At 55.5% G+C, this 24,788-nt stretch overlaps 1 protein-coding gene across 7 annotated transcripts in view; it reads right to left on the bottom strand.

The window, feature by feature from the left end:
- Positions 1 to 24,788, bottom strand: part of CASKIN2 (CASK interacting protein 2) — a 147,119-nt gene that overhangs the window by 2,156 nt on the left and 120,175 nt on the right. For 3 of the 7 annotated variants that reach the window (XM_044982720.1, XM_044982721.1, XM_044982719.1), the window contains 18 exons: positions 18,249 to 18,300; positions 14,246 to 14,343; positions 13,583 to 13,728; positions 12,874 to 12,969; positions 11,453 to 11,583; positions 10,229 to 10,337; positions 9,580 to 9,688; positions 9,082 to 9,176; positions 8,432 to 8,549; positions 7,616 to 7,696; positions 6,855 to 6,976; positions 5,870 to 5,951; positions 4,722 to 4,816; positions 4,164 to 4,274; positions 3,732 to 3,833; positions 3,310 to 3,448; positions 899 to 3,082; positions 264 to 606 (listed from right to left, as the gene is read on the bottom strand). In XM_044982720.1, coding sequence (XP_044838655.1) covers positions 264 to 606; positions 899 to 3,082; positions 3,310 to 3,448; positions 3,732 to 3,833; positions 4,164 to 4,274; positions 4,722 to 4,816; positions 5,870 to 5,951; positions 6,855 to 6,976; positions 7,616 to 7,696; positions 8,432 to 8,549; positions 9,082 to 9,176; positions 9,580 to 9,688; positions 10,229 to 10,337; positions 11,453 to 11,583; positions 12,874 to 12,969; positions 13,583 to 13,728; positions 14,246 to 14,343; positions 18,249 to 18,300 — 4,213 coding nt within the window. The remainder of the gene's footprint in view (positions 1 to 263; positions 607 to 898; positions 3,083 to 3,309; positions 3,449 to 3,731; positions 3,834 to 4,163; positions 4,275 to 4,721; positions 4,817 to 5,869; positions 5,952 to 6,854; positions 6,977 to 7,615; positions 7,697 to 8,431; positions 8,550 to 9,081; positions 9,177 to 9,579; positions 9,689 to 10,228; positions 10,338 to 11,452; positions 11,584 to 12,873; positions 12,970 to 13,582; positions 13,729 to 14,245; positions 14,344 to 18,248; positions 18,301 to 24,788) is intronic. The other 4 variants (XM_044982722.1, XM_044982723.1, XM_044982724.1 and 1 more) reach the window with 4 other exon arrangements.

The raw sequence follows: 24,788 nt of genomic DNA, 5'->3' as shown, positions 1-24,788 counted from the left end.
AGTGCCTCCCCCAAACCAAGGGGTAGGTGGGACCCTACCACTGCTCAAGCCTTGCCCTGTGCACAGCTCAGGAACGGGGCTAGCCTGCATGGGCCCCACCGCGCAATGGAACCATGTTTTAACAGTGCTGCGACAGAGGTTGATGGGCCCTTGGCTCAGCGGTGGAGGAAGTTGAGAAAGAACCTGGCCCAGTGTTTCTAGGCACTCTTGAGGAATACGTGGCTGAGGGATAACTTGCCCACTCGGCCCGGCTGTTCCCTCACCTGTCCAACTCCTCGGCTGTTATTTTTTTCTCAGCAGCCTGCAGCGCAGCTGTCAGGGAAGAGTTGGTCTGTTCCAGTCTCTGCTGAGCCAGGGCTGGATCCGGAGCGGCACTCAAAGGCTTCATAAAAATGGGCATCCCGCTGCTCAAGGCTGCCTTGTTGCTAATCTCCAGCTTCGACGGGCAGGCAGCAGCCGTGGATCCTGCCACCTCTGGTGCCATCTCGGCAGTTGCCCAGGGGGCAATGATATTCCGGGAGGGCTGCAGGACTTGCTGATAAATTGTTTTTGGCCCTGAAAATACCAGTTTTGTAGACGCAACAGACGTGTGCTTGGCTGAGGCATCTGGAAGGGAACAGATAAAACCTAGTTCAGGCCTGGCCCCATGCAGGGTACATTGGCTCTGGGAGAGGAGACACCCAGCCCAGCCAGCTAGGACAAAGCCGCTGTAAGCTCCTCTGCTGCCAAAGCCCATCTCTCACCCCTGCATGTGCAAGCGCCTCTACATGCACATACTAGGAAGGGGTGTAGCTGACAGCTGCCCCCCCCCGCCCCCGTACTCCCTACACAAACCCTCCCTCCCCCCGGAGGAGGAGCTTTTAGCTCACTCTGAACACAAACGATATGTTGCATGTACCTGGCCCTACAGTGGAGGTCCTCAGGAGGACAGCACCCCCATGCAGCTCCCCAGGGCTGGCTGATTTCAGAGAAAGTGGAGGCTTTTTGATCCCCTTCTCCAGAGACAGGATGCTCTTCTCAATCTCAGCAATTCTGAATTCCACACTGTCGTCATCAAAAACGTCTCCGTTTCCCCCAGGCTCCGGCGCTGGGCCCATGATGCTTACGGCTTGGGCCTGTGCATATTGTGGGGGCGGATTCGCAAGAGCCTGGCTCTGGCCAGCCAAGCTGAACGCTTTTAGCAGAGTCTGTAGTGGCTCTCTCTCCTTGTACCTGGGCCTCCGCTTCACCGTGTCAGACTCTGTGAGGTTGAATTCCAGCACTTCCAACTCTTTCGCTGTGGTTCCTCCCAGCTCCTTCCCAGCAGAAGAGCAGGGAGGCCCCACACTGGCAGCTGTCGGGGGGCTGGACTCAGAGTCCAGGCTGGTAGCTTCTGCCTTGTGGTGCCCGGGAGGCTTTGGTCGCTGTTTGATGGTTAAGTTGCCTTCTTCTGCAAATGGAATGCACTCACTGGAGCTGTTCTGAGAGGACGATGATGAGATCTCACAGTCCTCTGTGTCAGATTGGACGTCCTCTAGGCTGCTTTGCAAGGCCTCCGTCGTGGTGACGCTGGGTTCGCTAAACGTGCGTCGGCGGGGCCTGTTGCTCTCAAAGGCGTCTCTCTCATTATCCGAGAGCCTTGTGCTGCAGGAGCCTTCAGAGACCCTGGCTCCACAGGGCTGACCATCTGAGCCTGCTCTAGAAACTAGCTGATGATCTGGAGTTGGGGGCTTTGGTGGACTCCCACCTACAGTGGACACCTCGAGCATTGCAGCCTTGCTTGTCACTGTTTGGCTGCTGCCTGCATCGCTGGTGCCCAGCCATGGTGAGGGAGCCACATCCACCGACTCTTGGGCAGCAGTCGGCCTTCTCTCCGATTCCAGACCCTGCTCCCCTTCTGTCTCCACAGCCTGGGCACTGGAGACAGAGCTCAGGCGCTTGGGCGGAGGGGGTGGAGGCCCTTTCCTCTTTGCCCGGATGGCAAAGGACTGGCTGCGAACGACCTTGGTGTCTGACTGCAGATAGGTGCGTGGCACTTGGCTCCGTCCCGGGCGCCGGGTGAGGGTGGCGTAGGAGCCCAGAGTGCTAGTGGGTACCTCCTCCTTCTCATGCTCGCCATCCGACAGAGCGTAGCGGTTCAGGCTGTGAGAGCGCTTCTTGTACTTGAAGGTGTCTCCATTTTGCTGTTCTCCAGCCTGCCAGGAGTCCAGGGTGGCACCAGGCTTTGGAGACACGTATGGTGATTCCGTGCCACTGCAGTGGGAATGGAGATAGGAGAAAGCTTTCTGAGCTGATGACTGGAGATTGCTTCTCTGGGAAGAGGAGAACTGGGGGTACAGGTGCGCTGGGTTCTTGGGCTGCTCAGGAACACTGGGGGATTTCAAGGAGATATGAGGATACATGAAGACGTAGGGTGCTGTGCCCTTATTGGGCGTCTGGGGTGGGGTGCAGGGGGTTGCTGCTGGTAAAGAGTTGGATGGCTGTAACAGTGGAACGGTGCCTTTCTGAGCCACGGGCCGCTGGTACTGATCGGTCCCTTCAGGGAGGTTCCTCTCTTTCAGAGGGCTTCCCCCACACCCATTGGAGTAGCCATTCAGTCCCTCTTGGGTGGTCAGCTGGGTAATAACCTTCCCGTAATTATCTTGGTTAGGTCTCCCTGGCAGAATGCTAGCGTTCTCCTTCTGCCGGGGCTGTGTGGAAGAGTGCCCGCTGCTGCTGCTGCTGCCACTGCCCAGGCTCTCCTGGGAATGGCTGGAGAGGATGGTCCTGGACAACATGTTGTCCTGAGAATGCCCTGACCCCCTGGAGCGCACTCCAATACTCTCCTGACTCCGTGACATCCCCTGAGTGTTCTTCATGGGCAGCGTTTCCTGGCAGCTGTTGGACATGGCTGTTTGGAGCTCATAGCTCAGCTCGCTGTCCTGGAAGGTTATCATCTTGGGTGTGTGTGGAGACTGGGACTCTCCATTCTCAACAGACTCAATGGTGACTATGTCCAGGGCCCCAGGGATTTTGCGTCTTGCCGGATTGGTTTCGGCTTGGTTCAAGTTCTTGCGGATGTCTGTCAGCTTCTTGACAGCCAGCATGATCTTCTTCTGGTGGCCTGCAGATGGCACAGGAGTGAAAGAAGAGTTCAGTTTCCATGGCCCACAGGAAGGACAATTGTGGTTTTAATGCTGTGGACCCTTGAGCACTAGCTATTACACCGAGACCTTGCAGTTACCATGGTATGGGCTGGATTTTAGCCAGAGGCTCCACCATTCTACACCTGACTGATACATTTAGCTGCTTTCCACCTTCATGGCTGCTGAGCATCTCCCAGCAACTCACCCAGCTTGTTGATGCCAATCTCCTGCAGGTCCTCCCACGTCAGGTCTGTTACGATGCTGATGGAGTCATAGCCATTGCTCACCAGTTTCTTATGGTACTGGGGCAGCCCAATGGCACTCAGCCACTCCATCAGGTCGGCCTACAGAGAACAGCAACAGGGACAATTTCATTAGCACCCCAGCAACGGATGGCTCTGCCCTGTTTCTTCTCTCGTCCCTCTGTGGCTCACTGTATGACCCACTGTGGACTCTCATTAAAACCTTCACTTGAGTCTGCTGGGCCTGCTGCCTCATGAACACACAGTGGGAACCGGTGCCAGCCCCAACCCCAAGGAAAAGTGCACAGAGCCCAGCATGTGGCTGAAAACCCTCAGGGCACCCATAGTGCTGGTGCAAAGGACAAGACATGCCCCCAGTACTCACAGGAATGTAATTGGGCAGCCACTCTGCAATGCTGAGCTGTCCAATCTCAGTGGAGATTTTCTTTCTGTGCCCCGGCTTAGTCACCCCAATGGCTGTTAGGTCCTAAAACAAACACAGCGGTTGCCCTTCATTAATGGGGATGCTGAAAAGTTAGCTGATGTAGTGCAAGGAGTCAGCAGCTCCCCCTGCAGTAGGGAGGGAATGCCTCGGAGATGCACTGGTTAGTGCTTGTACTAGAGCAATGGATGCTCTAAAAATACCAGCTACAGAGAGAGAGTGGCTGGGACCCTCCACCAGCCAGAGTCTACGGTGTGGTGCCAGTCACTGGAAAAGGCGAGCAGCAGGGGCTGGGCCCTGCCTTTGGACCCTGGCACTGCCCTATTCCTTGTGGCCAGGCTCTCATCAGTAGTCCCTGAACCCACCTGACCTTACCTCTGGGGTCATGCGGCTGATGGTGGGGACGTCATAGCCGGCATTGAGGAAGTTGGCCGTGTAGAACTCCAGCTGGAACTCACTCAGCCAGTTGTAAATGGCTTCTGCATCCTGGAGAGAGAAGCCGACACAGAACAGCTCATGACGGTGGCTGCATGGGCCGGGGAGGGACAGAAACGGTCCAGGCTGCTCTGTGCAATGCAGCACGTCCCCTTGGGACAGGGACATTGGTCACTGACTCCCACCCCTGTACTGTCAAACTGGCTGGAATAAAAGGAATAGGGCAAGAGCATCCTGAAAGAGCTGGATTGTACCAGACCTGCTTCTCTGCCCCCATGCTCCGTAGTGTTCTTCAGCCCCTGCTGCTACCTGTGCCTGTGGAGGAAGGGTGAGGCTCAGCTGAGAGGTGGCCATTTCATCATAGCTTCCCCCATGCCAATAGGTCAAAGGTAGCAGCTGCTTAAAATGTGAACCCAGGGATTGGCCAGGCCTGTATCCCTGCTCTAAAACAGTCACCCCCATCTGTAGCATTGAAGCCCATCTCAGGGGCCCAGGTACCTTTCCCTCCAGGAGCTGTTCAGGGCGGAGGTATTGGTGAGAGAAGATCCTGTTGCTGGCGTTACAGTTGGCCAGGTTCTGGCGCCCAAGGGTTCCTGAGCAGAGAGGGGGTGGGGGTAGTTACTGGAATGGGCCAGAGGATGAGACTCCATTGCACAGAGACTGTGAGGAGCTGAACATTTTGCCCTGTAGTGTGAATAGTTCAGAGCACCTTGCTCCACAATTCATTAACCCTCTGCTGGGGGCAGGACTCTCAGCCCTGCTGCACTGAGGAAGGCAGGGATGTTAACAAGGTCACCCAGACAGCCAGCGGCAGAGCAGAGACCCCAGGTGTCCTGCTTGCCAGCCATGTGCTGCCTTATCCCCTCTTCAAAGCCCTCTCTGCTTCCAACTCCTCCAAAGCACGTCAGAGAGCTGGAGCCTTCACCCAGCTCTGACCCCGCGCCGTGAGCACAGCAGCCTGGTTTGTCTGCTCTCAAAACACAATTTGTCTCTTGCAGCTGATACCATCCCTGAGCAGGCTGGGAGCAGAGCAGGGAAAGTATTCCCTCCCATCCCCCGCTACTGGAGAGGAAGTGAGCCATGGACCAGCAGCAAGGGGGCATTCAGCAAGCCCTCCTGAGCTCTCCCAAGCCCCCTGACTCAGTGGAGAGGGATAACAGCATTTCTGTAGCCATCTCACTTGGGGGAGGGCGCTACGGCACTATCCTTACACCCTGGGAGGCAGAAAGGCAAATCTCTCCCACATTTTATAGAGGGGGAAGCTCATAGAAGACATGTGACTTATAGTCTTACAGCAAGATTAGGGTAGAGCTGGGAACAGAACTCAGCTATCCTGATCCCTGCTCCTGTACTTAACCGTAGACCAGACCAGACCCTTCCCCTCTCTTTTATTGTAAAAGGAAAAACATAGTCTAGAACGAGCTGCAGGCACCCTCCAATGTCAACACAGCACCATCCCCTGCAGCAACAGGGCAAGATGTGGGACATGCTCAGGCTTTGTCTTGCCAAGAAAGCCTGAGAGTGTCTGCTGGGGGCGGTGAGCCTGATCCACAGGCACGGAGCTCTAAGGGCAGTGGGGGACAGAGGGTGGCTCTGACTTACTCCAAGACACCGCCCGTGTTTCTTCCTGCAATCTCTGTGCTTACCTGTCACGGAGTTCAGCTGCCCATTCTGGCTATTTGATCCTAAGAGGTGCTGTTGTAGATCCTCACCACCAGGGGGAAGTGGCTTCATAAGAGAGAAGAGACAATCAGAAGGGTCTGATATGGTGGGTCTGGACTTGAGACTTCGTACTGGGTCTATTGGGTCAGCCCCTGAGCAATTCTCACACAGCGGCAGAGAGGAAGGGATGGCACAGGCGTGACAGCACTGGGACTGCCTTGCACAGCCTGTGGTAAGAACCCTGCCCCGGGGCCTCGTTCTTGACAGGAGGTCTGTGTATCCTGCACCAGGAGAACAGGGCCCTGGGAACCTATGCAGTCAACTGTGGCCAGGAGCCTCTTTGGGGGCTACAGCTAGAGGATAAAGGCTCTACTACTCCAGTCTGAGGGAGATCCTCCCTGAGCTCACTTGGCTCTGTACGCCTGGCACAGTGACGGCTGCAGATGGGTTTGTAATGTGCACACCCCTCACTGCAGTAACTACCCCTGGCTGGGTCCCAGTGGTGGGGTCAGAGATGGTCTCAAACCCTGTGCATCTGTGGGGCAGGGCTGCGTTTCCGAAGGCTCCTCTCCATCTGGGTGGTTTTAGCAATTCTGGCCTTGCAAGGGTCTCACCAGTTCAGACACAAGAATGTGCAATATAGACACATTCCCCGACGCTCAGTATGCTGCTACCACCACCAAGCCATCGGCTCAGAGAAACTGGGTTGGGACGTCCAAGTCACTGGTGGAGAGGGTGGGTTAGAAGGAGAATGGGCAGGGGTGGACTACAGTAGGGGCCTGAGTCAGTATGAACCCATGGGACTGCAAGGGGCAGCTCAAGGCAATCAAGGCTCAGAAAGCCGAGGGGGGAGTTGAGGGTAGCCCTGGGGTTCTGGTGGACTCAGTCCCCCTTGGACCTTAACCTCCTGTGAGACTTGCCCTGCTCCCTGGACACAGAGCAGCGGGCACCCTGTATCTGCCCTCCTACCGTGGCATTCTCGATGAGGATACTGGTGCCCTGCCCGTTGGTGCCCTCAGTGCTCTGCCCGCTGCCAGCACTGCGAATGCTGCCAATGCTGCCTTCACTGCCCACGCTGTTCCTGTCTCCTGCTGTTATGGAGAGAGAAGAGGCATCGGGGCCCATGTAACTGAGTGCTGGAGAAGGAGCCTGACGCCCTGGGGCTGGCACCTCCCAATCCCCGTATCCCCTTGGCGCTGGGGCCGGGCCTGGACTAAGCTGCTGTGAGAGGATGCTGTGGGACCAGAGGAAGAGAACTGGCACCTGCACAGGGCATGGCGTTCCCTGTGCAGAGACCCACATGCTTCGGCAGAGGCGCACTGTCCAGACTCCGCTGCCTGCCACTGGCACGGGGCCCAACCTCCACAAGACTCCAGAGAATCACTCAGCTTCACCCTTCTTAGCGCCACAGGACAATCCCGTTTCTAGAGAAAGGGCTGGAAAGGGGGTGCAGCCATGGCAGGTGTGTGGCTGGATGTGGGGTATCTATGGGTCAACCTCTACAGTCCCCTGAGCTGTGGTTTCCCTGAGGCTGCTGCTTTGGTCTAATCTCCAGCTTGGAGCCAGAAGGGGATTTTCTCCATCTCTTGGGCGGGATGGCGATGGGAAGGGCTCCCTGACACTAGCCCCTGTCCAGCCCTCCCCAGCAGCGACCCGAGCTGAGTTCTCAGGCCCCGGGGCCATCCTGGTTAAGGTGAGGTGGCCGTAGGGTGCCTGCTGCAGAGCATCACCTGGGAGTGGCTGCAGCCCGCTGGGAGGGGTGGCAATGCCCTGGCGCTGGTGTGCAGGCACCATGCGGGGAAGAGTCATGCCTGCATTTAAAGACAAAACACTCGTGTAAGAGCAGAGTGTGTGGAAGGGGAGAGGGCAGCATCAGTCATAGCAGGGTCCGGAAATACCCCCAGCACTGTGCCTCTGGGGGGCCCTGCAGAGGAAGGGCTCATGTGGGTGAGTGTGCAGCTGGCAAACGCGGGGCAGAGCCAGGACTGTACCCGAGTTTCCCTGGCCCTGCGAACGGGGCCTGGCTCCATCATTCCTGTCTCAGTGCACTAGGAACAGATATTAATGCTTAGGCCAGGCCTGGGCCCCAGGATACCCAGCTCTGCTAACTCCTCCCTGCCCCTGCACCCCAGCTTGTCAGTCCTGAGCTCCCCCCACAGCCACACTTGATGCCTAGGGACCCCCTCAGCTCCACCATCCAGAGCCGCAGCAACCTCTGCTGCCCCAGTGCTAGGATGAGTTGTGGGCCGCTGCAGGGACTTGGACCCAACCTCCACAGGGAGTGCGCTGACACCAGACTTATTCCCCCTGTAAACAAAGGGGCATCTGATTCCCAGTCCCTAGCTGGGAGCAGCTCACCTGAGCCCATCTGCAGCTATTGTCCACCTCTGCTGCGCTACCAGCCCCCAGTCCTCCAGGCCAGAGGGGGTGCTGTCAGCCAGAGAGCCACACCGCTGCCACTTCCCACTGGCTGCTGGGGTGGGTTGTAGTGAGGGTGGGAGAAGTCCAGAGATTACCCCCCCCCGGGCGGTGCGTGTGTTACTGACCTGTCCGCTTGCTAATGACCTCGACGATGGAGGGAGGGAAGTAGCCGACCCGATCGGTGCCTTTCTGAGTGTCGTGGATGTGCCCCTTCCAGCGCCCGTCGGAGTGCTGCTCCAGGACCTGCGCGAGGCAGCGGGCATGAGAGCGTTAGGCCCCTGAGCGAGAGACTCCTTACAGGTGTCCCAGCACCAGCAGGAGACAGGGCATGGCATAATACAGGAACCCTGGCTGAGGGCAGCTCCCAGCCAGGCCCAGCAGGAGGTGCTGTAGGGAACGTGCAGGGTCCCTGGCTATGGGCAGCACCCAGCCATGCCCAGCAGGAGGTGCTGTAGGGAACGTGCAGGGTCCCTGGCTACGGGCAGCACCCAGCAGAAGGTGCTGTAGGGAACATGCATGTTCCCTGGCTGTGGGCAGCTCCCAGCCACACCCAGCAGGAGGTGCTGAAGGGAACGTGCAAGGTCCCTGGCTATGGGCAGCACCCAGCAGGAGGTGCTGTAAGGAACACGCAGGGTCCCTGGCTATGGGCAGCTCCCAGCCATGCCCAGCAGGAGGTGCTGCAGGGAACACGCAGGGTCCCTGGCTGTGGGGAAGCTCCCAGCTACTCCAGTGTTTATTAGCCATAGTCTCTGCACAGCTGCAGGTGATTGCTCACCGTGATGATATCTCCTGCCCGGATGTTGAGAGCAGTCGGATCGTGGAGGTTCCAGAAATCCTTTAAAGCTCGGACTTTCAGGATTCCTGATGCCTCTGAAGAGAAGGGAAAGGGGGAAGAAAGAGCATGGGAGAAGCGTGGGGACAGGGCAGGAGAACAGGGCAGGGGACAGGAAAAGAGAAGGGGGGAGAGAGAGATAGAGAACATTAATAGCACGGCCAGAAACTCGGTCCATGCTGCACCCCCAAAGCTGGCACCCCAGTGCCTGTGTCTATAGGTATTGAAGCCTCTCGCCTGAGCACTCAGTCAGGTTAGCTGAGGGCCTGTTTGGAGGCGGACTGGGATGTTGCCACACATGCCCCCATAGAAAGGCTTTCTCCCTGCCAATGCCAGGTGAGAGCCGGGCACTCAGCTCCCTACAGCAGGGTTCCTGGTTCTGCCCATGGGATTCCAGAGCACGTGGATCAGAGCCCAGCGTTACGCTTAGACCCAGCTCACCTCTCAGCAGTTGCTTGATGTCCTTGCTGGCGTGCGAGGTGGTGAACTGGTTCACGATGTCCAGGGCCGTCTGGTTGTAGGTGTTTCGGATGTTCACGTCTACGCCACCCTGCCGTGGGGGAGCCAGCAGAGACCCCATCAGTGCCAGGGCCATTGGGCAGCCAAGCCTCACACTAGAGGTGCTGCTGGGGAGGCAGCCTACAGGCAGGTCAGCACCTCCTGAGCAGCAGACCCAGACCCCTTCTGCAGGAGCAGGGGGCCCAGCACTCAGAGGCCTGGGGGAGAAGAGCCCCCATCTTTTCTCACCAGCTATCACTGGCAGATTGGGGGCCTAAGAGGAAGTGGGACCAGAGCCAGGACAGGAACGAGTCCCAGAAGCTGCACTGATGGAGGGAGGTTCTGTCTCTTGCCCTGTTAATCTCGTTCCAGTTCTCACCCCCACCAGCCACTGCAGTCAGGCCACAGGCTGCATCTTCCCCTGCCCCTCAGTACCAAGCCCTGGGCCACACCCTTCCTCCCCCACTGAGCCACCGTCTCTCTCCCCCTGTCTCCAGCTGCTGACTCTTATAGTGGATCGCTCTCCTAAGGGCTGCGGACTTGGTAGCTGAGGGACCGCTCCCCTTCCTCCCCGCGAGGGCCTGCAGCTCACCTCCAGCAGCAGGCGCACCACCTCCGTCTTGCCGTAGAGCGCTGCCTCGTGCAGGGCTGTGCCCGTCTTCGTCTGCCTGTTGATCTCAATCCCAGCTTTCAGCAGCTGCCTGGGGGCGGGGTGGGGGGAATAAGCCGTGGTGGTTCAGAAGGAGCAAGTGGGCACTATGAGCCAGGAGGACAGGGTGGGCAGTGAGGCAAGGCAGCTGGGCAGCAGGCAGAGCCAGGGCTTGGGGTGGGGCAGGGTAAATCTCTGTCTCAGCCAGGGTAAAATCATGAGGTGGTTGGGTTCACCGGATACCAAAGCCAAATGTCAATTCCAACTGCATAGGGTGAGAACTGGAGGGAGCCAGTGGGACCAGTGATGGACAGGGGGGTCTGGGGCAGGGCTGGGGAGAGCCAGGCAGCCAATGGGATCAGTGATGGACAGGGGGTCTGGGGCAGGGCTGGGGGAGTCAGGCAGCCAATGGGATCAGTAATGGACAGGGGGTCTGGGGCAGGGCTGCGGGGAGCCAGGCAGCCAATGGGACCAGTGATGGACAGGGGGGGTCTGGGGCAGGGCTGGGGAGAGCCAGGCAGCCAATGGGATCAGTGATGGACAGGGGGGTCTGAGGTAGGGCTGGGGGGAGCCAGGCAGCCAATGGGATCAGTGATGGACAGGGGGTCTGGGGCAGGGCTGCGGGGAGCCAGGCAGCCAATGGGACCAGTGATGGACAGGGGGTCTGGGGCAGGGCTGGGGGAGTCAGGCAGCCAATGGGACCAGTGATGGACAGGGGGGTCTGGGGCAGGGCTAGGGGGAGCCAGGCAGCCAATGGGATCAGTAATGGACAGGGGGTCTGGGGCAGGGCTGCGGGGAGCCAGGCAGCCAATGGGACCAGTGATGGACAGGGGGGGTCTGAGGCAGGGCTGGGGGGAGCCAGGCAGCCAGTGATGGACAGGGGGGTCTGGGACAGGCTGGGGGGAGCCAGGCAGCCAATGGGACCAGTGATGGACAGGGGGTCTGGGGCAGGGCTGGAGGGAGCCAGGCAGCTGGGGCTCTAGGGTAGAAGGCCCGAAGCCCCATGGAAAAAGAGCGCCAAGGCTGGGAGTGGGGCATGCAAAGGGCAGCATGTGGGGATCTCTGGGAATCGAGCGGCAGGAGGGGTCGGGCCTGTGCAGATTAGGACACTCCCGGCAGGCAGGCCTGGGGCAGGGCGAGGCCAGTGGCTGCAGTGCTGTGCGTTACCTGATTATCTCCTTGTGCCCGTTCTTGGCTGCCAGGTGCAGAGGGGTGGTGTAGTTGGGGTCACTCGTGTCTTTGGACTGTCCCTCCAGGAGCGCAACACACATGTGGCTGTTCAGCAGCAACTGGGCAACCTAGGGTGGGCGAGAGGTGGGTGAATGACGGGGAGCGTGGAAAGGAGAGCACATGAACACCATGTCCCCCGCCACCCTCCCCAGGAGCCCTGCAGCAGCCAGTGGATTGCTCCGGTGGCCCCATTCCAAAGGGTAGGATCCCCTCCCAGATCCAGCCCCACGTGCATGGCCAGTGCTTAGAGAGCCTCAGTGGGTGGGGATCAGAGAAGGGCAGAGCCCAGCTATTCCAGGAAGCCCCTAGCAGTCACCACAGACAGGAATTGCTTTCCCCATGATACCCCCCTTTCAGACAGTGGCCCAAAGGCCAGGGATTCCGGGGCCCAAGTGTGCACTGGCCTGGCCCGCCAGAGACGCCCACACAGAAGGGGAATTGTTGGTATCTTGGGGCAGCCCAGATGCCTGGAGCGGGGTTGTTTTTACTGCACTATTTATAACTACAGAAATGAAGACGGCCCCCTGCAGCCCCCATGGTGAGAGCAAAACAGTCCGTGGCTGCTCCATTGGGCTGGCTGCACTGGCCAGGCCCCCTTGCAGCAGCGAATGGCACGGGTGCGTTTCTGTAGGCTTGCTGAGCTCCCTCAGGGTGGGGGGAGCCTTCCCGCCCAGCAATGCAGAGCAGCCTCTGCACCTGTCCCGAGCAGCCGCGACAGGAATCCCTCGAGCCCTGCCAGGTTGGAATCTCAGGCCTGCAAACACAGCTGTGCAGAGCCTGCCCCCTCAGCGCCTGTGGAGATTAGGAAGGCTCAGCCTGTCTGGTCGCCACCAGCCTGGACTTAAATGGGAGCAGAGTAAAGATGGGGGTTGGGGAGCAGAGGGCTCAGGTTCTATCCGGGCTCTGCCACTGGCTCATTGCAGACTCGGGTTCTGTCCAGGCTCTGCTCACTGGCTCCTCTCTGTAGGTGGGTAAAACGGAGCTAATGACACTCTCCTCCCTCAGCTCAGGGGAGGACGTGCTGTTTGTAAAACCCTTTGGGGTGGAAGGAGCTATCGAAGAACAGAGCACTGGCCGTCACACTGAGCTTCACAGCCACAGCAGGGAGAGAACCCAGATTTTCCTGCCCCAAGACATGACGCTAAGGGAGAACCTCCATCAGTGGCTAGCACCACAGGGCCTACGACATGCACCGAGGAATTCTGATCCCATCCAGTGGAGGGCAGTGGTGCATTGGCCAGTTCCCTGTAGTATTGTTATTGCGAAGGGGAAGAGACATGGGCCCTAATACAATGCCTCAGTCAGGACGGTGCAACAGAGCGGCTCTGCGCAGTTTGCCGGCAGGCTGCGGCCTTTACCTTAAGCCGGCCAAATTCACAGGCCAGGTCCAGGGGGGTTTTCTTCGCCTTATTGATGAGACACGGGTTGGACTGGTGCTGGAGCAGCATTTCTGACTGCGGAGGAGTAACGGACATGTAAGGGGGCAACGCAGGCAGGCTGGTGATCATGCCCCATCCAGCAAGCAGCCTCCTGACACCCTCATTCAACTGTTCCCCTCTCCCTACGGCTCCTACCTCCACCCCTCCCTTGGACAGAGCCCTGCTGGGACAGCAGCCTAAGGGGTGCTCTCTGGTGCCTGTGTCAAAGAGCACCCTGTCCCCTTCTGAAAGGCCTGCTCCCTTTCCCCATTTCCACCGCCCCCTGCCTGCATCTCCCCTCCCAGGCAGGACTGCTGGGCCGAGTCCCCTCCAGGGTGGTTTGTGGGAAAGTGGCACGAGGGCCTCCCCAAAAAGATTGTCCCTCCCGTCCAAGCCCGGGAGGAAGCAGTCACGCCGGACGCTGAGTCTGGGTCTCTTGTGAGGCAAGAGGATCACAGGCCGAAGCCTGGAGGCAGCCCAATGCTACGTCACCACTAACTGACACGATGTCACCACACTGCAAACCAGTAGGCCGGTGGAAATCCGGGTGAGGGGCACCAGGAGATTCGGGACCCTGGCGCACGTGCTGCTGAGGGCACCTGGGCTCCCACAGCCCCTGTCACCTCTCTCCCCAGGCTCCCTTACTCACCACCTCGTAGTGCCCGTACTGCGCAGACAGATGCAGCGGGATCTGCCCGTCCAGTGACGCCATGTTGACCGAGGCGGCTGCCCGCAGCAGCAGGTGGACTGGTTCCACCCTCCCCTGCCAGGCAGCATAGTGCAGCGGGCGCATTCCTGCGGGGAAGCAAGATCAGGAGGAGGCCAAGAGGGGCCACCTCTCAGCATGACACCGATACTAGCGATGTGGGAGCCCCGGGGTGGCAGCTGGCAGGAGCTAGGCCTCACGAAGCCCAGGAACTGAGCTCCCTGTGGGGGTCGAGCACCACACTGACCCCTTCTGAGGCTCCAGATCAGCCCCCCAGCTCAATGTGAATGGAGCTCCCCAGGGTGAGGAGCTGGAGATGACTCTACGGCTGCCATCTCCCAATCCCGCTCACCACAGCAAAGAGAGGTCAAAGCAGGGCCCACAGCGGGCGCTTTGCCCCATGGGAGGGGTCCCAGGTGCACTGCTCCCTCAGGATGGGGGCGGGAAGAGGGCACCTCCACCTTACGCAGGCAGACGGGTGCTCCTAGTCACGGGGAGTGAGGGGGAAGAGGTAGGCTGGCAGACACACTGTCCCCTCCTGGAGGTATGGGGGAGCAGCAGGGAGGGCAGTTAGGGGCCCCAATCCGAGGTGAGCCAGCTGCTTACCATTGCTGTCCTTTATGTCAACAGTGGCCTGTGCCTCCAGCAGCAGGGAGATGAGCTCCAGGCTCCCGCCCAGGGCCGCATGGTGCAGTGCTGAGAACCTGAGAACAGCAAAAGACAAGGGGCTCAGAAGCAGCCAACTCTGTGGCTCCACGCCCTGGAAGCCCAGCCCAGCCCAGCCCAGCCCAGCCCTGCACAAGGGCAAAGGGGGCCATTTCTCTCCTCTCTCCAAATGCAAAGTGGTTAGAGCCGATTTCCCACTGCGCCTGCATTTTCCAATTCCAGGCAGCTGGTCTCGGTCTAGGCTGCTCCACAGCTCAGGCACTCCCACAGTTCCTGGCCACATTGCTGCTAGAACAGGGGCAAACCCCAGTTCTCCATCAGCCTCCACTTATTACATACACCAGGTCTCTGGTGTAAAGCCATTGAGTTCAGCAGGGCTCTGCCATGGAGGAGTTTGGCACGACGTAGCTGGCAGGACTCTTCCCCCCACAAGCTTCTCACACTGGCTCCTGGAGACTTGGTGGTTGTCCCACGAGACCCCAAAGCAAGCCGGCACCAGACACTTGAGGGAGAGGTGCTGAGACCTGGCACACTCGCTACATGGCTGGTGACACCAGCCAGGCCTCTCTCTCTTACTCCACCACCTCTCCTGCTGCTGTCTGTGAACAGTTTAGACCAAGGCCCATAGTGCACAGCTCCTGAGAGGGGATGCAGCTTCTCCACAAGGCCAGAACACGCTCTGCCAAATGCCTTGAGTTAGATGGGACTGACCTGATCCTATATGTCAAACTATATCCTGCCCCCCTCACATTTTCTACTGGAAAAGCTCTCCCAGTCCAAGGCAATCCACGCAGTGCTTTCTCTCTCCACCCTCCCCATCTGTTTCTATTTACAGCTGCCCAGCCTGACCCAGCCCAACTCTCACTCAACTCCTAGCAATCCCTCGCCCTGGGAAGCACCTGCTTCCAAATCCCTGTCTCGGAGGCGTCCTCGGTCAGAGCACCCTCTCTGCGTAGCACACTGGTAGAGGTCCTGCTGCTGTGCTCAAACTCTATCCGTCTCCTGTCGGCCCTGACACTGAGCCTTGGGCAAATTGCCTCTCAGAGTCTCGGTTTTCCTGACAGCAAAATGGGGAGAAAACACCTCCTTGCATCCCCCGGGTTCACGGCTGTTTTCAAGGGACCTGTGAGGGAAGAGGTCTGTGTGCAGCAGGTGCTGAGGAGTTGTCTTATTGTGGGAGCGCCCCTTCCCCGAACACTGCCTCTGCCCTCTACAGACGGAGGGAGGGAGGGAACAAGCTAGGCTGGGGCAATTAGAAGAGTCCAGCTGGGGCCAGCTTTGCTCTCTGGGCAGCAGCAGGACAAGCAGGCAGAAAATCCAGCACTTGAGGGGTTTGGCCAGGGGACAAGTTTTCCAGGCGATTCTCGGGGTGTGCGTGTGTGTCCCCATCTGTCCGTCCGTCCCACTTCCCTCTTGGCCTAACCCCTCCTCCTGCTCTGCCCCCCCATGGTTGCAGTCTCACTGCCAGCATGGCTGGCTCTCCCCCTGTCAGAAGCCCATGGCAGAGTGTGTGAGGCCAGCTAGAATGAATGAGCCCTGTGTTCCAGGGCTGTGAAAGAGGCCTGTTTGTCTAGAGCACTCCCTCCTTCCCCTGCGCTCCCCCTGCTCCGGGCTGCTTCATTCATGTGAAGGGCTGTGTCTGAGCAAGGGAGGCTCAGCGCCCATGGGGAGCGGCATGGGAATTCAGAGCTTCGCTCCCTTAACGCTCTGGGGCTGGCACGGAACTTTCCCCTGCGAGGTTCGAAGAGCGGGTGAGCTCACTTGGGGCGGCCCCGTGCACCGCAGGAGCTTGTGTGCATCTCATCCCGGAGCTACTCCCGCAGCAGGGCAGCCCAGGGGCCCCGCTAGTCCAGGATCCCGTTTCTAACAGGAGCCAGCAGCAGCTGCTTCAGATGAAGGGGCAAAAAACTCTGGGGTAACCTGCCCACGGGGAAGCTCCTTCCTCACCCCAGGCACATGCGGTACGTCTGCACAGCACGCAGCAGCAAGCCTCCCAGCCCGGTTCATGCTAGCACTCTCAACATAGCTGTGCAGACAGCACTTTGAAGTTGTGGCTCAAGCGGACGCTCAGGCTCAGAAGCTCACCCGTCCCTAGGCTCCAAAGCCTGAGCCGCAACTTCAAAGCACTGTCTGCACAGCACTAGCGTGAGCCCCGCTACCTGAATCTGTGGACTCGGGCTGAGAGGCTCGCTGCCACAGGCTGTGTAGACATAACCATAGTGGCTGGCTCATGCCAGGTACAAGAGTTAGATCTCCTAATATTCTGAAATACCCCCTCTGGTCACTGCATGGTCTCGTTATCCATAGGAATGTCTCAGAGGGAACAGGGCCCAGAGAGAGAGCGAGTGCCCTGACAGCTGGGACCACAGTGGTCTGACGACTTGGCTAGGAGTTGCTAGCGGTGGAATCCAAAGAAATGGGTTCTAGTCCTGGCTCGGGGACACACATTTGCTGAGCTCTAAGCAACTTTCACTTGTAATCAGAGTCCAGACAGGCCACGCCGCGGAGGGCTAGCTTAGCTACCTAGTGAATGGGCATCTCTGCAGGTGTGTCCTGACCACAGCAGGCCCCCACTGGAGCTTCTACTGCGTTGGCCAGCACTGTTCACTCCTTAACAATCGAGTGATCTGGCCATCTCACTGATGTCAAATTCAAAACCTTTGTCTCCATTTAAAAGTAAGAAGGAAGGGAAGGAGGAAGACAAAACTGAAAAACCTGGGAAATTCCGAAGTCAACACATCTTTGTTTCAAAAACCAGCCTAAGGGTTGCTAAATAAACCCTCACTTCCCCCAACGTTTACAAACCCCAAGCGAGGAAGTGTATAGTTAAGGGTGCCGTAAAACCTTATGCTGCTCTCCTAGCAGAACACACACACTCTTCTTATCAAGTCTGATGAAATGCATGACTCCTCATACCATCTCCACCTTCTCTCTGACCCAAAAGAAATATGATTCTTTCATCAGCAATTTCAAAACAATCACACAAAACCCTTCTGGAAAAGGGAACATTCCTCTGGACATTCATAATGGGTCTGACACAGATTGATCAACCTTGCCTACATCTTTACCAAAAAAATCAATAACTTACCATTTCTCGTTACACTTTTCCTATTCATCTATCTCATTCTCAAGGAACAGCCATCCTAAGTACTTTACCAAAAAATCCTAGTGGTCCATCGCTAAACGCTCTAACTGACAATGTTTCCCATTTAACGCTTAAAAGAAAACGTGAAGGTACGGAAATTAAGTAACAAATATAATACATAAAAAACTGCCACCAGAATTAAGAATTAAGGTGGGGATGAAATATCTTTACATTTGATAAGAACAGTGTGTTTATATTACATTGACTGTGTAACGTTTGTGGTTTTCTTCACTCAGTATCATTTCTGAGAAGTGCTTGGATTTCGTAAGTGGTGAGATAGGCAGGTATGTTGTGATTTAGCAAGCTCAGCTGGTCCTTTAACAGAAGATTTTGGAGAGGGGGTGGAATATAAATAACGGGTTGGGCTAGAGAGTAATTTCCAAGGGAGCCTATAGAACACATACAAGGAGAAGGGGAGCACCGTGAATTAACACTCCTCCTAATGGGCTCCGGTGCCAGTTCCGCCAGGCTCCATGAGTGGCTTTTACCCCAAATGCTCTGCTCCTGGCAGGCACCATACTGTGCCCATCTCTGGTCCTGGAAAGTTCTCCAAAGCAGGGAGGAGGTTTTAACATGCTGGAGAATATATAGAATGGGCATCTCTGGTCAGTAATATATAGAATGGGCATCTCTGGTCAAGAGGACACACTACATCAAACCCACCAACTGTCCTCTTACTGTTAAACCAACCCTAAACCCACAGCCTAGTACAGCCAAGGATGCTAGCAGCCCAGAGGCACCACCGGCTCATGCCAACATATTACTGAGACTGAATGAGAAGATTCAGGAAACACTCACCCGTCCGCGTCCTGGTAATTCACATTCAGTCGCTTGGCTGATCCCAGGAGCTCTGTAGAGAGAAGAGTAGACGGTCAGCGCAGAACTCCCACAACCACTGCTCACTGCATGATGAATGCAGGCTGCATGGGAGAACTCGTTCCACTGGAGCAGGAGAGAGGAGCATCAGCTGAGACAGGGATCACACATGCAGCCCTCTGATGAGAAACTCTGGGAACACTCAGGTCTGTGGGAGAACATGTCCACAGCTGGGGTGCAGCTAGCATTTTGTACACATGCTGCCTGACCCATCTGTTACCCCTGGAGAACACACCTGCCACCTTTGCACAGTCAGATCAATGATACAGCAAGCACGGTTAGACAGAGGGATATAGAAAGAGGTCAGTGACTGGTCTGAAGAATTAAAAGAACCCGCTAGCTGCCAGAGGAAATACCCCACCTTGTCAGGGTTCCCCGGAGACACCACAGTCCCTGCCTTGCCTGTATCTTAGAGAGAACATTGAGAAGCGAGGCTGAATTTTTACCTCTTCAGTTGAGCAAAGCAGAGCAATCACACACCAAGTTCGCCCTACAGGCCCCACTCTGGTCACTGCCTGATCTAGACCCTCAATTTCTTTCCATAGCAGCTTACCTGTGCCTGCAGGACAATGCTTAATTTCTCTCTCTAATCGCTCCCTACGGACCATCCGTGGCTGCAGGGAGGGATGGATATAAGCCCCCAAATCCCCTCACTCTCTCAGACTGTGGCAGACCCCATGGTCCCATGAGAAATTTGAGACTCTCCTACAAATTGGGTTCAGCCTTCCTCCTTGGCCAGGGGATTCCTGGGCCCCAAATCTGGCTCTGGGGTGGCCACTCTTCCCCACGCTCCTGGCTCCTGTTTGTGCACAGAAGCACATCCAGCAGCCCTTTCTAGAGCATCCTGTATGTGGACAGGACAGAGCTTGCCTGTCCCCCAACCCATCGGTACTGACCTCCCTGCGAGCAAGCCAGCGCCTGACCCATCCCTTTGTCGTCTTCTTTCACTCCAGCTTCTTCTGCATTGACCTGCGCGTACCCGACCTGCCTCTAGCCCAGCAGTCCTTTCTTCCTCCGTTCCCTCTGCCACCACTGCTCAACACACCCCATCTCCAGCATCTCCGCAGCCCCTCAAGCTCCTGTTACGTAGAGCGGGAGCAGCAGGAGCGATCCTGTCGCTTTCACCCAACGGGATGGCACCTCTGTTCGGTTCCCCTATGGGGACGCTCCATTTATAAAGTCCGCTGCCTGGAAAGTGCCGAGCTGGTACATTTTGCTTCCGCCACTGAGCTTCTTACCCGCTTCTTGCTGCCAAGGAATGGCCCACGGACCAGATGGTTGGCATTTTTACTACTAGGGCAGAGGCTGAGGTCACAGGTTGTGAATGTAGAACTGTATTGTCTCCCACATTCCCTTAATCTAGCCCACCCCCATGGAGAATCTGGGGTGTGGAGAACTATATAAAGGAAGAGGACCCCTGCCCCGCATCACACAGTTGATGAATTAAGCTCCCAACTCTCTCCAGCGATGAATTCAAATTAATTCTTTCCTCCTACACGGGGTATTTTATTCTCATCTCGGGGTTTGAGAGCAGATTAAAATCTCTGGAATTCATGTGCTAAGTAAGAATGAAAGGAAGAGGACAAGGTGGTTAAAGGGGTGTATGTGTGGAGAATCAATCATTTCTAGACCAATTTTTGCCCATTGCGCTCCCCTGCAATCAGGTGTCAGGTTGGGTCACTCACTGCACCATGCCACTTCCCTGAGGGTCCATTTCCCTTTCAAAGTGCCCATATAGCCAGTGTTTTATATTTCACTGAGTTTCTGTGTTGAGCCATATAGGAAATTTGGGCCCTAAAACAGCCACTCTCAATTTAGGGTGGAATAATTAGCCAAAGCATGGATAGAATTTGCTGGATCAATCATGCATTGCTGGAGAGAGCGCCTCCTCCCTTGAAATTCCTGACATCTGTGCCGGCCTCCCTGTATTTCTTCCTCCTGTTGACTCTCCATCTCTTAAGATCTCTCTTTTTCTCCCTCTCACAGTTTCTCTGTAAAATCTGTAAGGAAGATGCCATACGAAATACAGATGTGCTGTATGGCAGGAAAGATGACCCTCGCTAGGGGAACAAGAGAGTAGAATGGGAGAGGGACTCATTTACTTAGGAGAATTATAATGAAAAGGAAACCAAGTAATTGCAGTTTTCTTTGTGTTAATTATTGCAGTTTAAAATGTTTTGTAAATAGGTTAATTAATGCAAAATGGTCTTCAAGTCGCTGTTTGCAGAGGACTCTGACTAGCGTAACTAGTCCCCACAGCAGAGAAAAGACTGGAGAGGTCTAGATGGAATCAGAATAATTAGCTATTCTAGGAATTTTTCATCTTCAAAGTATTAGGCAAACATTAATGCACAGTTCTATGCTGAAGATTGTCTCTATAGACATGACATCTCCTTACTCAACAGACCTGCTCCCTGGGGGTGTTTAGTCAGAACTGCTGATATAAAGAACAAAAATAAGTTTTTACTCCCCCCCCGCCATTACCCCTGCAGAGCCAGCATAGCTAAGGGTTCCGTTCATACTTGTGCATCATCATGAGAGTTACTTACTAAATTCCCATGCTCTACACCTGTGCACCGCCATTGAAGGCTATTAGATTGCACAAGATTCACTGCGGGCGTCACTGGCACGGGACTTTTTTTTTTATTGGTGATGATGTATGAGAAGAAAAGAGCCCAGCTTGACTCTCAGATCCCAGGCTGAGTTTGCAGGACTGCCAGTTAAAAAAATAATAATAATAATGTTTTACTTGTGAACTGGCTATATGTGATCTGAGTCACAGAGACAAAACACGGAACCCCATTATGCCAGTTTTACAGAGTCACTCTCAAAGCAAATTGCTCTTTAATGGCACAGAAGAAGCCTGGAAAGCAGCAAGCTTCTGTTACAAATAGCCCTCATGCTGTCTAGCTTAATGTTCTGGAATTGTTCCTACGGGGGGAGGTTCCAGGAAAGGCTGTTGGGGATTTTAAAAGGGCATGGTCAAAATAAAAATGACAGACATAATAAATAAAATTTTCCTTACCTTTTTTTTTCGTTTTTTTTTTTTTACCGAAAACAACATGTTAAATGAGTCAAACAACTTTACATCTGTGCTGATTGGGCATTTCTGTGGCACCAATCAATCAATCATTTACTTTGCATCATGTATGCTGTTTGTTTACTTTTTGCCCTATAGGCAGCTTGGGCAGAGGAATTAGGCTGGTCAGTTCCACTTTCTGGAGTTTATATCCATCCACTTTAGCTGATGCCTGACGCTGGAAGGGGGGTTTGCTGAAGGAAAAATGCCTGCTAAAAAGACGGGGTCTTTAAGAATTCTAAAAAACACATGATTATTGGTTGCATGCACTATCAGCAAGACATACTAAGAGGCTCACTCTCCAAAGGCCCATGTGAGTATAGGACAGAGCTACAGCGACAGGTAATGTGCAGGTAGATACAGCACAGTGACTCTACTAGAGGTTTGATTTCTTGTTTTTAAAATGGTAGGCGGATTTGGTGTAAGTTAGATGGGAGGCTCTTCCAGGTGCGAATGAGACAGCAGATGGAGCTGTGATGAAGTGAAAGGGAAAGAACACCTCCCTAGAAAGAAGAAAAAAGAATGATACTCTCTTTTTACCTCAGCCCCAAACTTTTCAACAAACTCTCTACAGAAAATTTCTTCTCAGCCAAGCCGGATGCATTGAGACATCAACAGAGCGCCCCACGCTCTTCAAAACAGCAGCCCAGAAGGGATCCCATTCAAACCTGGATCCATGGAGCAGCAGCATAAGCAGATGTGCTGACTGCGAGGGTGACCAGAAAGCAAATGTGAAAAATTGGGACTGGGGTGGGAGTAATAGGCGCCTATATAAGAAAAAGCCCTGAATATCGGGACTGTCCCTATAAAATTGGGACATCTGATCACCCTACTGACTGCACACTGGAAGCCACTGCCCCTTCGTCACAGAGCATTGCTGTACCTCTCCCTCCACTGACACAAGCAGGAGGATCCTAGGGGCCCTACTAGACTTGTTTGTGAAGGTTAGCAGCAATCACAGCTCAAACAGCCCCCCTGCCCCCTGAAATTCCATTACCAAAGCATCGTCAAGGGAAAGTGGCCTGGAGACGCCTGGACTGAAAAGCAGAGCTGCGATGAGGTAAGCTTCTCTCCCCACCCTCCCCAGGGGTGCAGCTGTCAACATCTGTAAGGCAGAATTCCTGAGATTTAACTCTCGGCACAGAGGAGAATTCCTCAAATTAGTTCTTCATTCCAGAGTGCCAGATAGCGCCTAACCAGGGTACCACACAGGGGGAGGAGCCAAGAGGTACTAACAGAGGACTGGCTAGCAGATGCAGAAGAGAAAAGAAATGGTCATAACTTGCACATCTTTAGCACTTTCCATCCAAGGAGATCAAGGCATCTCCCAGACAGTAATGAATTACGGCTCACATGCTTCCTGGGAAGGAGGTGCAGAACTTACCCCCATTTTACAGGGCTCAGAGAGGTGAAGTTACTTGCCCTAAATCATACAGAAAGTCAGTGGCATAGCTGGGAATAGAACCCAGGCATCCGGACTCCAAAGCCCCTTGTGGATGAGAGGGTGTGACTGATGGAAGAGAGAAAAAGATAGGGGTGGGGAAAGGGGTTGTGAGATAGAGAAGGAGGGGAAGAGAGAGAATTCAGAAGAGGGTCATAGATTGGAGGGGAAAAGGAACACAGGAAGTCAGCCTAACGTTTGAAAGCCATTCTGGCCTCCAGCTGCTCCTCTGCGCCATCCACAACCAAAGCTGGCCTCCTCTTGAACAGCTGATGCACAAGGACAGCCCCAGGAGACAGGGACCCTAGTTATCAAAGCACTTGGCAGGCCAAGATTATTTACAGTGGACAGAGAGGTTCCTCTGCCCTGGCCACATAAATCAGCCAGGCTACAGGAAATTTCATTCCCATTTCCAAAAGGTTAGTGCTTTCCCATCCAAGGAATTAGGAAATCCTGGGACAGAGCATGGTGCTTCAGGGAAACGATGGCACTGAAAGATTCGGAAGGGGCGGGGGGAATTCATCACGGCCTGGCAAACACTTTGCACCCCTGATCAAGGCATATCATGGAAACTAAGGCTTCTTGGCACAACAGAGCCAGGAGAGATGGACAACTAAAGCCGTAAAACAACCCTCTCCTCAACATTGTCCCATTACCTAGAGCCCTAACAGAATGCATGACTAACGGCCAAGCAGGATTAGCATGGGATCCCAGCCCAGAGAGGAGAGAGCAGTGGGTCAGGGCCCTCCCTGGTGAACCCAATTCTCTAACTGGAAGTCATGCAAGAAAACATTCCCTCAGAGCACTGTCTCTAGTGGTGACAATGTTAGTGTGTAGCTCAAAGGCTCAGGCTGATAAAGAAGTGCCCAAGATCGCTGCCTCCTGTACAGCTCCAGGAGCGGGACAACCAGGGGCTGAGGAGATACAACGCAGCTGGTCTTGTACCAGACTGGATCCCAAATAGATTTACAGTCAGAGATTTCACTGTCACTTACGGAGTGCTGGGCGCTTTGCAGAGACGGCAGCGCAGTCTTTGCGCCGAGAAGTGTATCTGCTATGCCAGGGACGAAGCACAAGCTCAGTCACACGCCCATGGGGGGAACGGGTACTTTTCAAGGCTTTGTGGAAGAACGGGGGCTCAGAGCAGGGATCAGCCTGATGCACCAAGTTCTGACCTCAAGCCGTCACGTCCCCCAGCTTGGAGCATGGAGGTGTTGGCCCTGGGCCCAGGTCTGGTTCTCAGGAGGGACCTGAAGACAGAGTCAAACACTAAATAGCAGCTCAGGGAAGAGAGGCCTGGGCAGGAAGTTTTGTCGTCACATCCTTTCATTCTAAGGGTTTAACTGGAAACAGCAGAGGAGATGGGGAGGGGGCAGATTCCCGCTCTCCAGAGGTTTGTGCCCCAAACCTGGCCTGGGGCCTCTGCCACAGGGAGTGGGTAACAAGGGGTGGAGAACGGGACATTGTCTAAAATCTCCACATCTTCAAACTTTCTCCCTGCGAGAGGCCTGAGACAGGCAAATAGGACATGGGCACATCCAAGGAGCCTTCTGCATGTGCTATTATTGGGGCAGCGTTTACAGCCACAACTGAGGTACTGAATTTGGGAAACACACCCCCATCCCACCAGCGCATTGTGCAGCGCTCGGCGCCTGAGGGCAAGCAAACCAGCTGCAGGTTGTGCAGTGGACACGCCACCCATCCCCCCATACCTGTCTCCCATGCCCCCTCCAATACCCCTCTCCTCCCTCCCACCCCACCCATACACACTCCTTCCTTCATTCGCCCCACCCAGCTCTCTGCCTCTCTCCCTCCCTGTCAGCCTGTTTATATTCGTCACAAGCTAGAGGCTCTGAGGAGAAACCCCAAGGCCCAGCCTCCTCCTCCCATCTTGGGGGTCCTTATCAGTGCCTGGTCCTACCTCTCCTTTGGCCCATTTCCC

Source organism: Mauremys mutica, chromosome 12, assembly GCF_020497125.1.
Source record: "Mauremys mutica isolate MM-2020 ecotype Southern chromosome 12, ASM2049712v1, whole genome shotgun sequence".
Lineage (NCBI taxonomy): Eukaryota > Metazoa > Chordata > Testudines > Geoemydidae > Mauremys > Mauremys mutica.
This window is presented reverse-complemented; position numbering and strand designations above follow the sequence as displayed.